We start from the raw sequence: 12,992 nt of genomic DNA, 5'->3' as shown, positions 1-12,992 counted from the left end.
GACAGAGGGAAACCCCAAAAAAAAAAAAAAAAAAAAATAGCGACGGGAAGAAAAAAATTACAGAGAAGACAAAAAACCAAGAAATGCGTATATTTTGGTAGAAATGCTTTCAAACATATTTATAATGTCAAAATGGAGAGAGATGAAGAGCTAGCCTAATAGTTTTTTTAATCCAAGTTATATGATGCTTATCGGATATGTGAGGGAGACCCTACAAAAACCAGATTTATTTTTTGGAGGGCTGGTTCTTTATAGTATACTCAAAATTTGTTCCTCCGGCTTAGACAGTCAACCAGTTTTCATCTGAAAGTTTTGAGAAGGTTGCGTCACAATTTGAGGAAGAAATGACCCATGTTGTGGCAAAAGGTGACTGGTTCTTTTACCATGACAATGTACCAGCCCATACCACACTGAGTGTTCAGCAGTTTTTGACCAAAAAAAACAGCAGGCTCCCGTCATCCTCTGTGTGATCCACCATCTCTATTCACCCGATCTTGCCCCAAGCATCTTTTTTTTGTTGTTTGTTCCCCTGGATGAAAAAAAATCCTAAAAGAAAAACATTTTGCCGATGTGGAAGAGGTGAAACTAAGAACAGTAGAAACAATAAAAGGCATCAAAATTGACAAGTTCAAAAACTGTTTTGAGCAGTGGAAAAAGTGTCTCGATAGGTGTATTGCATCAAACAAAGAGTTATTTGAAAGTGACTGAAGTTTAAACATGTAAGAATAAATAAACAATTTTTAATAAATATGTTCCTCTTATGGGGGAGATCCCTTCTCATATATCTAAAGACATAGACATATAGAAACAGAATCTAGGGAAAAGATACAGAAAAGGTTTAATGCATCAACATTAATAATAAACAAAATAAACGTAGGATAAAGTAACATTATAAGAAATATTTACCAAATCTACATTTTTTTTTTTTTTTAGTGGGAGTCTCACTGTGTCACCCAGGCTGTAGTGCACTGGCACACTCACAACCACTGTAACCTTGACCTACTGGACTTAGGTGATCCTTCCGCCTCAACCTTCCAAGTACCTGGAACCACAGGGGTGCGCCACCAAATCTGGCTAATTTTTTTGATTTATTGTAGAGACAAGGACTTACCAAATTACCCAAACTGATCTTGAACCTCTGAGTTCAGGCAATCCTCTCACCTCTGCTCCCAAAGTGCTAGGATTACAGGTGTAAGCCACCATGTGCGGCTAAAACAACATTCTAATCTAGGTTATATCTAACAACATAGCTTTGAATTATGTAAAATTTAAAAATTATAAAAATATGAAAATAAATTAGCAGATTACTATGTATTTCCAAGTGAAGGAAAAGAATGTCAAACAAATAATAAATTAGTAAAGGTGTGGAAAAATGTTTTTAAACTTAAGTATATATATAAAATAACATATATATTCTATACAGCAAACATATAGAGGAAATATATACTTTTCTATTATACATGAAGCATTTATAAATTTGATATAATTGGCCAAGTGCGGTGGCTCAAGCCTGTAATCCCAGCACTTTGGGAGGCCAAGGCGAGAGGATTGCCTGAGCTCAGGAGTTTGAGAACAGCCTGGACAATTTGGTGAGAACTCGTCCCTAAAATAAACAAAAAAAATTAAACAGGGCATGGTAGCCTGTGTCTGTAGTTCTAGCTATTTTGAAGCCTGAGGTGGAAGAATTGCCTGAGCCTAGCAGTTTGAGACTGCAGTGGCCATGAATGTGCCACTGCACTCCAGTCTGGGCAAGAGAGTGAGACTCTGACTCAAAAAAAAATTGATATAATTTGTAAGAAAATTCTACTTTCTCTCAACATAGTGATTTTAGGTGGATAAAAGGGATGGGTTGAGAAGAAATTATTGAGGGGGAACGATATACATCTAAAATACATTTTATCTCCTTTATGATTTTGCTTTAGTCAGCATGATAGTTGATTAGTCCAAATTCCTCTGATACATGGAAGGTAATCTAGGGTAGCAAACAATAAAACATTTTTTTTAAAAGAAGATACCAATTTAGGGATATCAGTGGTTAAACTCACTCAAACCACGTTATTGCATAGCCAACATATGTGCCTCATGCAGGGTTGGTGCTGTGCTCCCTGGAACTGTACCTGTTTAAATACGAGGGAAATACAATTTAAACTGAGAGAACGACAATAGCCTAACCCAGTTTTAGAGAAGCAACTTTTAACTCCCTGCTTTAGAGTATCTGACTCTTTTCCTAAAGGGTATAATTATAAGACTGTTACACACACACACACACACACACACACACACACACACACACACACATACACACACACTCACATGCAATGTGTAAATTAGAAAAGGAGGAGATTGTATTTCTTATAAAGAGTTACAGCTTGCAATCTAGTCATCCCGCGGGCTGGGAAGTGTGCCTTCTCCTGAAGACCAGAGAAAGACACATTAAATGCAGAGAGGTTGGAGTAGAAACTTAATGCTGAAAGGACTGGCTAAATACACTTATTCAGGTTACAGAAAGAGTCATGAATATTCATGAAGTGGTCCTTATGCATGCATATTAAACAAACATGCAAGTAACATACCACCCATGTTCACTTTCAATCGGAGACTTAACATTTGAATGTACTACAATTAGCTTCATATGTCAAAGGATCTTTTCAGGGCACAGAGGCATGCAAATGTGCAACTTCTATAAACTGACCAGAACTGGGTCTGGTCTTTTTATCTGGAAAAAATTACTGAAATCAATCTTCTGTCCAATAAAAGCAGTAGCTATGACTGGTGGAACAAGAGTTCAGTTTGTCGGCATCTATGAGCTGGATGAGTTTTAATTGTTTAAGTATTGCTTATCTGGAGGCCAGCACTTATTTAACTGCTAGAGAAAATGAAAAATCTGCTGCAGTTAGAACACTTTATTCTTTAAGAGTAGGGGTGTGAGAGTTAAACCTTGCCTGGCATAGCCTTAAGTTCTGTTTATAATTTGGTATCTTATTACCACAAAGAGTCTGTTCTATCAGTCTTATGATTTTTAATTTTAATATTAATCCTGGTCAGTTGTTGTGTCTAAACTGTGAAATAGGGGTGTATGATGACCTCCCATCCCATCATGACCAGGAACTCAGTTTTAATGTGCTTTGGGGGAACTTTTTGGTTACAAGGGGATCTGTTCAGTTGATGGGGGGTTAGAATTTTTTTTTTTTTAGTTTACACCACTGAGAATTTTGGGTCCTCAAAATAAAAAGAATTATATATTATAAAAGACAGTAAATTTCTAACATGGGGGAACATTGCTACATCCTAAATAGGACTTTTTTCTTTTTTTCATTTTCAAAGATGAGGTCTTGCCTTATTACCCAGGCTGGAGTGCAGTGGCATGAGCATAACTCACAGCAGCCTCGAACTCTTGAGCTTAAGTGAGCCTCCAATTTCATCCTCCCAAGTACTAGGATTACAGGCATGAACCACCATATTTGATGAGAGTCTATTTTCTACCGCTATAATGGCAAGTTACTATTTTATTTGTGTCAAAAAGTTACATAACAATTTCAGTTCTTCACCCTGAGTAACACACTTTGTGAAATTTGGGGAACTCAGTTTTTGCTACTAGAATTGCAGAAAGCAAAAATGAAAGATTTAATAGCATCCACTGGCTTTGTGCAGCATGATGGCCCTAGATGTAATTTTCATCTCAATGATAATAACAAGTAATTATAAGCCTTATAAGCACTGTGCTCAGCATTTTATACACACAGTAGCATTTCATCTTCACAATCCTGGAAGCTCTAATATTACAGATGGGAACACTGAGGCCCACTGACATCTATGTCAGTTTTCAAATGCCAAGATTCATGTTCACACAGTATGATTTCAAAGTTTTTGGACTTAGTGATCGCCTTAAATCTAATCTAATAAGAAGCTGAATTACCATTTTCTATTACAGAGGAGAGATTCATTCATTAGGTGCAGAAATAATTAGATGTCTTCTAAGGTAAAAGTTACCATACTCATAAGAGATGCTTCTATACTGAACTGGGATTGGGTCTAAGAAGAGATCAATGAGTGCCTGGAAATAAAGCAGTAAGAATCTGGATAAATGTATTATCTTATTCTGGCTCCTTGGAATTCTACCTTCACGGGGGCAGCAAATCCTCCGTCCTTTATTTCTTCTCCTTCTGCTATCTTAGGTTGATATGTGCATTGCTTGACACTGGCATCAAAGACAGTCCCTTTCCTCTCTATCGATACTCTTTGCTCTCACAGGCATTGAACCACCCATCTTTTAGCTTTCCCAACCTGTCAATCAGTTGGTTCACTAGCCAAGAGCAAAACTTGGGTAGCCTGAAATTCAGAAGGATAAGGAAACCTTATTCCTGGTCTCTGTGGACCCTTATTTAGTCTAATGGGAGACATGAGGCAAACAAAATAACTGTCAGCACGAAAAACCAAAAGAAAATGCCATATCAAAATAAGGGCCAACAGTGGCCTGACATCCCTACCAGGGATATTAGGAATCTTTCTTGAAGATCGCAGTAATTTGAAGCAATCTTGGTAAACAATTATTTCTGAGCATTAGCCCTAAAGATTAAGTAATATCCTTGCAAAAATAATCAATGTTTGGGTTGAAAGAGAGTAGAGGACAGATAAGAGTACTCATTCAAAGAGGTCTGAAACACACAAAAAAACAAACTTTATTAGAAGATTTGGAGGAAATAAAATGGCCTGAGAGCTGTGAGCAATGAGTCTACATGAGAAGGACAGCAGTGAACTCAATGGATACTGACATTCTTATTAATAGTAGCAATAATGGTTCAAGCTACTCTGAGGCTTCTAAAGGCCAAGGACTATCAGACTCATCTGATAGTCACTAAGCAAATTATCCTCACCTAACAGGGTGCCTGACATAAGGCTGCCGCTGAAACTTTAAAAAATACATAAACCTGCAGATTGGAGGAGTAAACCCTTTCAGCACTTTATGTATAATAATTAGTGATCACACTTACTCTTTGAATACTGTATTTCCTTTGGAACTCTTCTTAGGTTTAGTGATTAGAATGAAAGTTCTGTCAATAAAACCTGGCTCTGGGACCAGACATGATTGATTTTCTGGGTTGAATTCCTAACGATTAGCTCTGTGCATTTATTTGGACTAGTTATTGCAGTTCTGTGTTTCACGTTTCTTGTTTTGAAGAAAAAAGAAGGTCAATATTTAATTCATAGAATTATTGTGATGATAAATGAGACAACACATGTAAGGTCATTAGACTAGGTTCAGACACTTAAAAACATTCGCTTTTCGGAGCACAGGGTCTCGCTGTGGCAGCAGACAGCAGCAGCGTGCGGCGGCTCCGGGCCAGGCGGTGGATGGTCCTGGCAACCTAGGAGCGCGCTGGCGCCGCTGCGCCTGGGGCCGGAGCAAAGAAGATGGTTGCGACCGGGTTCCAATCCTGCAGCTGCTGCCTGCGCTGTCACATCAGCCACGGCACCATCCTGCTCGGCGTCTGGTACCTGACCACCAGTGCTGTGTTACAGTTGATTTTATTGAGCGACCTGGCCCATCAAGATCAGCATCACTTTTCAAGTTCTGAACTGGGAGGTGACTTTGAGTTTATGGTGATGCCAACACGTGTATTGCTACTGAGATTTCTCTTCTCACGATCCTGATATTGTGCAAGGACTACTTATGAGCATATAAGCAACACAGCCTGGATCGTCCCAGTCTTCTGTTACCAGATCTATGATTTTGCCCCAAACACCTTGGACACAATCACTGTGCTTGTTTACCCCCAAACCATTCAGAAATATGTACAACAGCTGCCTCCTAATTTTCCCTACAGAGATGATATTGTGTCGGTTAATCCTACCTTTTAGGTCCTTGTTATTCTTCAGTTTATTATCATTATCTTGATTTTTTTTTTTTTAAGTTGGAGTCTCATTCCATCGCCCAGGCTGGAGTGCAGTGGCACGCTCACGGCCACCCCAGCATCAACCTGCTGGGCTCTGGCGATCCTTCTGCTTCAGCCTTCCAAGTAGCTGGAACTACAGGCGCACGCTACCACGCCCTGCTAATTTTTTGATTTTATTGCGCCAGGCCGATCTTGACTTTTAAGGGTTACTTGATTAGCTGTGTTTGGAACTGCTACCTATACATCAATGGCAGGAACTACTCCACGTCCTGGTTTATGTTACCAGCAATGACAACTGTGTTACTGTTATCCCCATACATGATATCCCTGTGAATGGCGCTGCAGGGGAGCTGCTGCCTGCCCTCCTGCGTTCCTGCCTAAGCCTGGTAGTCGGGAGCTGAGAGTAGCAGCTTGGCTTTTCAGACTAATGAGCAGTTGTTCTGTTCTTCCACTTTTGAGGTGAGTTCTCTGAGCTGATTTGTTGCTGAAATGCTACATTTTAAAAGTTTGATGTTAAGTGGAAACTCTGTGTAGTTTTAAACATGTGTTTTAGCTAGAACACTGTGATAGGTTAACAGTACAATTCTTTCTGTGGGGTGGGGTGGGGTGTAACAGACTTTCTTAGTCTTCCCTTTTTCTCCTAGGCAATGAAACTTACCCAGAATGGTCAGAGAAATTTGCTTTTGTACCTGCTGGTCCCCGCCATTGGGCAATTAGTCACACTATCTCTCTGTTTCCTGTCTCTTTTGAAAGTGTAAAATAAAAAACAAAATTAGACAATGTTTTTCTTAAACCATTCCAGTGAAGAGAACAAACCTTTAAGAAAACAGGAATGTCAGTTGTATAATCATCACTCTACTTAGGTAAATAGCAGTCCTTATATATGTGTGTATTACAAGATTTTCCATAACTTTTTTTTTTCAAAGTCACTGTGTCCAGGCTGGAGTACAGTGGTATGCTCATGGCCACCACAGCCTCTACCTGCTGGACTCAGGCAATCCTTCTGCGTCAGCTTTCCAAGTAACTGGAACTACAGGTATGAGCCACCACACCCCACACCTAGGTAATTATTATTATTATCATTTGTCATAGAGACCAACTCACGCCAAGTTGCCCAGGCTGTCTTGAACCCCTGGGCTCAGGCAATCCTCTCCCCTCTGCCTCCCAAAGTGCTGGGACTACAGGTGTGAACCACTTCTTCCAGCTTCTATAACCTTTGTTATGACTTAAATTCAGTGACAGTTTTGAATTTACTGGTCAAAAATTTTCTCCTGGGACTGAATTAAGACCTTTAGACAGATCTGGAAGTGAGAGCAGTACCATCTGGGGACTACCTACATGACCTTAGGCAAGTCATTAAACTTCTTTGAGCTTTAGTTTTAACATTTGAATAATGCTAATGTCTGATCAATTTACTTCATAATATCTTCCATTTCAAGAGGACTTACATAAGTGAAAATGTTTTAAATAATAATGTGCCAGAGAAGTATAATTAACTATTATTGTTATTAATTTTTGTGGAACTTCTTTGGCTCTAAAATGCTATAACACATCATGTATGTGAGTTTGAGAATTAAATAAGCTAAAAGTGAAGAAGGCTTCTCTCTAATGTCAAGAAACTTTATTTATGTGGAATGCTGAGTGACATAGAGATTTATTGCTGGAAAGGGCATTGGAGAAAATTTAACAGAAGCAGTTTTCCTAACTGTGATGTCACTCATGCTTGTTCCATCCTGCTTCCTGGCCTCACTCACATGTCAGATCACAAAAAAAAGCTGAGAGCTGTGAGGAGGATGTCAATCTGTGTTAAAAGCAGGAGAGTCCATGTATTCTGCTTCAGCTATCAAAAGCATGACAAAAGCACTAATGTAAACTGGATATCCAACTACCACTAGTGACCTGGACACAACAGTTTATCATACTTTTTTAAAATGATAGAACAAATAGTTGAAGCAATAGAAAAAGAGCACAATCATGGACAAGGAACAATGAAAGTCTACACTTCCAAGAGGCTTCTCAGAATCTCCAGGATCTTGTTCTACCTCCCAGCCCCATCAAACCTCTTCTGATAGTGGAAAAGTCTTCCAATAGCATCTTTCATGTCCTTGTTCCTCAGGCTATAGATGATAGGGTTGAGAAAGGGAGCAAGGATAACAAAAGTGACAGCAATTGCTGTGTCCCAAAACACTGAGTAGGTGACTGAGAATCGCAAATACATGACAGCCACACTGCCAAAAAATAGCAAAAACACAGCAAGGTGGGAAGCACAGGTGGAAAAGGCCTTGTAACGACCCTCAGCCGAGGGCATCCCCAGAATCACCATGATGATCCGGATATAGGATAGGGCGATGATCAGGAAGGAAGCCAGGATCTCAACTGCATGGATGCCATCCACAATGACCACTAGGGATGTATCTGTGCAGGCCAAGCTCAGCACAGGTGTGAAGTCACAGAATATCTGGTGAATATGGTTCGAGCCACAGAATGGAAGAGTGGCAATCCATGTGATCTCAGGAAGCACAAGAAGGAAGCCACAAAGACAGGATCCAGCTGTCAGCTGGATGCAAAGTTTGGGAGTCATTATGGTCGGGTAACGGAGAGGATTACAGATAGCTATGTACCTGTCAATAGCCATTGCTGTAAGGACACAGCCTTCTGTGATACCAAGTGAGTGGAAGAAGTACATCTGCATAAGGCAACCAGTCAAGGAGATGGTCTTTTGCTCACTGACTAGGCTGGAAAGCATCTTGGGGATGGTGGTTGTGGTATACCAGATCTCCAGGAAGGAGAGAACACTAATAAAGAAATACATAGGGGTGTGCAGGGCCATGTCCACCTGGATGACAATAAATATCATTAGGTTTCCAGTTACAATAAATCCATAGATAAGAAGCAAGGGAATAAAGAATGAGAGACCACCTTCGTGTAGTTTTGGGAATATGGCAAAGAAGAACTCAGTCACCATTGTCTGATTCTTCCTGATCATCAGCTGTGTCATCTGTGAACAGAAGAAAGGAGACAAAGAAATATTTAGAGTTGAAATTATAACTACCAACTGAGTATTGCTTTATTCCTTTATGTAGTTATTTACTTAAGCTTATTTCAGAGTCCTAAACTGGTTAGTTAGTAATATATCTTAAGATGTACCTCCATGCCAGAAACATCTGGAATATTTGCCTTTGAGTCCCAAATGGCTTTTTTTTTTTTTTTAAATGAATATCCTCAATAGATGTGAAGAAAGCATAAAGCAATACACAAATTTAACTCTTTGGAAATATTTTCTGGAGGTCCGGTCCCTTTAATTTCTGAGTCTCTTATTCACTCTCTGTCCTTTTTATTTAGTCTTGAAAATTATACCTTCATTTTTAATTATTCTCTTCTCCTGTTCTTCAGAAAAGTTATTTTAAAAAAATACAAAAGCACTATTGGGAGCTTTTCTTCCAATAATTCTTTATGTTGCTTTCCTCATCTTTTCCGGAACTAATATTTAGCCTGTGATTGAATAACAAATTCACCTTTATAGCCCTGCTTTTTTTTTCCTGTTTGTTTCATAGTAACATGTCTATTTCTCATAAAACGATAAATACCCAGAAGTGAGAAAATATTTTTCCTTGCATCTTCTACTTTCTCTGTAACCCCCTCCCTTCTTTTCCTTCTCTATCAGTGGTTGATATTGATAGTTGTTCAAACCAAGTGTCTCTTTAGAATCATCTTGCACCTGACTAATGGCCACTGATTTCTGGACAAGCACGTAACTCCAGCTTCACACATCCCATTCCACCTATGAAGGCCACATCTAAGAGCCAAAGTGATAAAACTATTCTGAGTTTTAAAAATATATATATTCCTATTATAACCATCACTTCCATCAGCCGCAGTTGAAATCAGACCAGCATCTACTTGCTGAGGTGAAAGGGCAGCTAAGCTTTTGCACGGCTAAAGTTAGTGCATTACCTCTCACCTTGACTAGTTTATCATCTTTTCCACTGGCCCTTTTACCTCTAAAGCATCATTCTGTAGATGAGTGCTCCTAAGTATGGCATTTACTGTCTATCTTCTTTTCAAAAACATTCAAGGAGAAAGCCCAAAAGACTCAGCCTGATAATCACTGCCTTCTATAATATGGTTCCAATCCAGTTTTGGAGCCAAATACCTACATACTAAACAACTCAGACAAATAGGACCAAAAATCCTGTATTTCCACCTTTGCTTATGCTATTCCTTCCTTACATTTTCTTTATCTTCTCCAACTGGAATCCTAGCTGCCAATGTCCACCAAATGCTCCCCTTTTCATGGAAGTCTCTATGATCTTCGGTGCCAAAAGTAATCACTGTCTCCTCTGACTTTTAAGAGGAGTGCTTTATTTTCTCTCTTTCATGAGATCTAAAATATCCTTACTTTCACTTTAAATATTTGCATATCAAGATTATCTCCCCCACATAGACTGAAGGATCTTTAATAGAAGCATACAGGATAAATTAAGTAGTGTTGCTGAGGAGATCTTATGTCATGGCCGTTACACTGGGCACTTTACATATTTTATTTTAAATAATTATCTCTTTTTTTCTACTTATGATATAAAGATTGTCACTATTGTTACACAGGTAGAAAAACCAAGGACTAGATTGGGAAACCAGGTCTATTGGTCTTAGAAGTCCACCACTTTTCGTAGCCCGGGCTGGTACACAGGTCAGGGTTTATCAGCCATTTTGTTTTCTACTCTAACTACTCCTGTATATTTAGGATTATCCTGGATATGAGGTGAGAGGGTTCATATGGTTTCTTCAAGAGGTCAAGAGCAGATTCAAACGAATGCATTACAGAGTAAGGCAGATGATTGATAGAGGATTCTCTGCCTTGTGACTCAAGCACTGAGGAAGAACGATATGAGAGGCAGGCTTTGGAAGGGGATAAGCAAAAATGCTTAGCAGAAGGGCAGCACCCACAAGGGAAAAGGCGTGAGGAATGGAGGTGTTCTCCTATGAAGACATCCAATTCTCTGTCCTTCTGTGTGTGTTTTTTCTCAGTCTAAAACACCAGAGATTAGTCATGTTGAATAGTCATTACAAGGAACATGGATAGACAGAGGGAGACCAGGTATGAGAAAAGGCAAGAAAGTCCATGCTAAGTGGCTCATAAAAGTCAGAAAGATGACTTTGTTGATCTAAGCTTGGGGCCCTTCTCACAGTAAACCTGCATCATTATTTATCATTCACACATTTATTCAAGTAACACCCATGTATTGATCGACCTTCTGCTATGTGCCAATCACTGTCATAGACTCAAGGGCTATATAAAGTGAACAAATACTTTTGCTCCTGAAACACATAAAGGACATTAAAAAAAAAAATCCTAGGGTGAACCCAAGGAGTTCAGCCGAAGAATATTTCTTGTGTCATGAAAAGAGACTTGAATTATATCAGACTTGAATTAGAAGAAAAGCAGTAACTTGCTCTATGACTCCCCAGGAATTCATAATTCTTTGGGCTTCAACAGAATTTTAGTGTTATCAGTATCTTCATTTGCTTGCTGAACTGTGTTCTTTCTAATTTTCCTTCCACACTGTATGCCTCATTATTCTGATACTTCACTTGTGCAATAAAGTTCTAAAAACATAGGGTTTTGCCATGGAAGACTATAGCAACAACTGACCTGTGAGGAGTTAAGGATATAAGGAAACTATTGGGCAGGCACAGGGAGAGTAAAAAGCAGGTGAGATGATGCCCTTTCCATAGCTGTCTTTAGAACTTACCCTGCCTGAGACAAGGAGAACACTCCTCAGAATCTCTGCAGCCCCTTGTTTCTTCTTCTGGTTTGTCAATGGGGATATAGATGTCTCTGAAATCTCTTCAGGGAATATTTGTAATGGAAAGATTATCTTTCCTGGGAGTTTCTCTTTAGATGGTGCAGTATCTAAAGGAACATGGAACATCTCACTCTCCCCTCTAAGGGACAAATTAGGAGAAAAGTGTTACACAGTAATTATACATTCCCCAGGACCAGGTTTCAAAAGCTCCTTGTGGCTATCCAACCTCCTCTCCATAGAGGAGTGTAAAGGGGGGCACTGGGGCCCAGCATAGGTGTGGGCATCAGAATAGACTTCAGTCAGGATCACGAGTCTCTGGAATACACATTCAGTAAACACTGTTTCCCTTTCTGCTTTCACTCATTTTTCACTATGATTTGTATCCATTCCCTCAGCTGCTATAAAGATAACACATATACATTGAGAAGTTTTAAAATGCACATCTCATTTTATTATTTAAAAATTATTTGTATGCTTATAAATTGTTAACATGGTACATTTTATGTAATTCACTTTTTACCACATTGAAAAAACACTTTGGTAAGCAAGACAAGAATTATTCCCATTTTGCAGACGGAGAGACTCAGAGAAGCCAAAGGTTTCCTAGGGTTCACACAGGTGATACAAGGCCTGAAAGGCATTGAATCTTAATTCTCTAAATTCAAATCTAGCTAAATACTAGTTTACCTTTTAATTACACCTCTACTACTTATCCCCAAGTAAACATTTCTGACTCAATCTTTTCGTGAGTTCTGGTATCATTAACAGGACTTGGTTTCTCCAACAAGAAGGAATTCAGGGATGCTAAAGGACCTCCCTGAGCTTCTGCCTGTGTTCCCAGCTCCATTGCCCACTCTACTCCCTGCCTTACAACCTAAGTCCCAGAAAGCCACCATTTGTAGCTGTAGTCTCACAATGTTCTGAACTGGTTGTTGTTTTTTCTTCTGCTCTTCCCTTTTCCTGGAATTTCAACCCCATTTGTGTTGTCCTTACCCAAAATACATGTGTGTGCTTCACCTCTGCCATTCTTACAAATCTTTTAAGATTTGATACATCACCATTTCCTTCAGGAAGTCTTTCCTGATTCCCAGACTGCTTTAGTGGTCTCTCTTTTATGCTCCCAAACTATCTAGTGCGTGCATCTGTTGTTGAAATTATCTAGTTATATGTCTAGATAATAAGAAACTTGATGATTATCTAGCAGTATGTGTGTGTATATATATATATATATATGTATATATATATATATATATATATATATATATATTTATTTATATATATAGTTATATAT

General features: G+C 39.0%; 1 protein-coding gene and 1 pseudogene across 1 annotated transcript; one reads left to right on the top strand and one right to left on the bottom strand.

The window, feature by feature from the left end:
• LOC110594614 overlaps positions 1-6,295 on the top strand; it is a 12,883-nt pseudogene extending 6,588 nt beyond the window's left edge.
• A 1,606-nt stretch (positions 6,296-7,901) lies between these two features.
• LOC103277126 (olfactory receptor 6K6) lies at positions 7,902-9,055 on the bottom strand. Its single transcript, XM_008074551.1, has one exon. It carries the CDS (start codon positions 8,890-8,892, stop codon positions 7,933-7,935), a length of 960 nt encoding a protein of 319 aa, XP_008072742.1. The 5' UTR covers positions 8,893-9,055; the 3' UTR covers positions 7,902-7,932.
• Positions 9,056-12,992: the final 3,937 nt, after the last annotated feature.

Source organism: Carlito syrichta, unplaced genomic scaffold (genome assembly GCF_000164805.1).
Source record: "Carlito syrichta isolate Samal-C Ts95f unplaced genomic scaffold, Tarsius_syrichta-2.0.1 Scaffold316483, whole genome shotgun sequence".
In the NCBI taxonomy this organism is placed as follows: domain Eukaryota; kingdom Metazoa; phylum Chordata; class Mammalia; order Primates; family Tarsiidae; genus Carlito; species Carlito syrichta.
The sequence above is the reverse complement of the archived record's forward strand: the minus strand, read 5'-3'. Positions and strand labels throughout refer to the sequence as shown.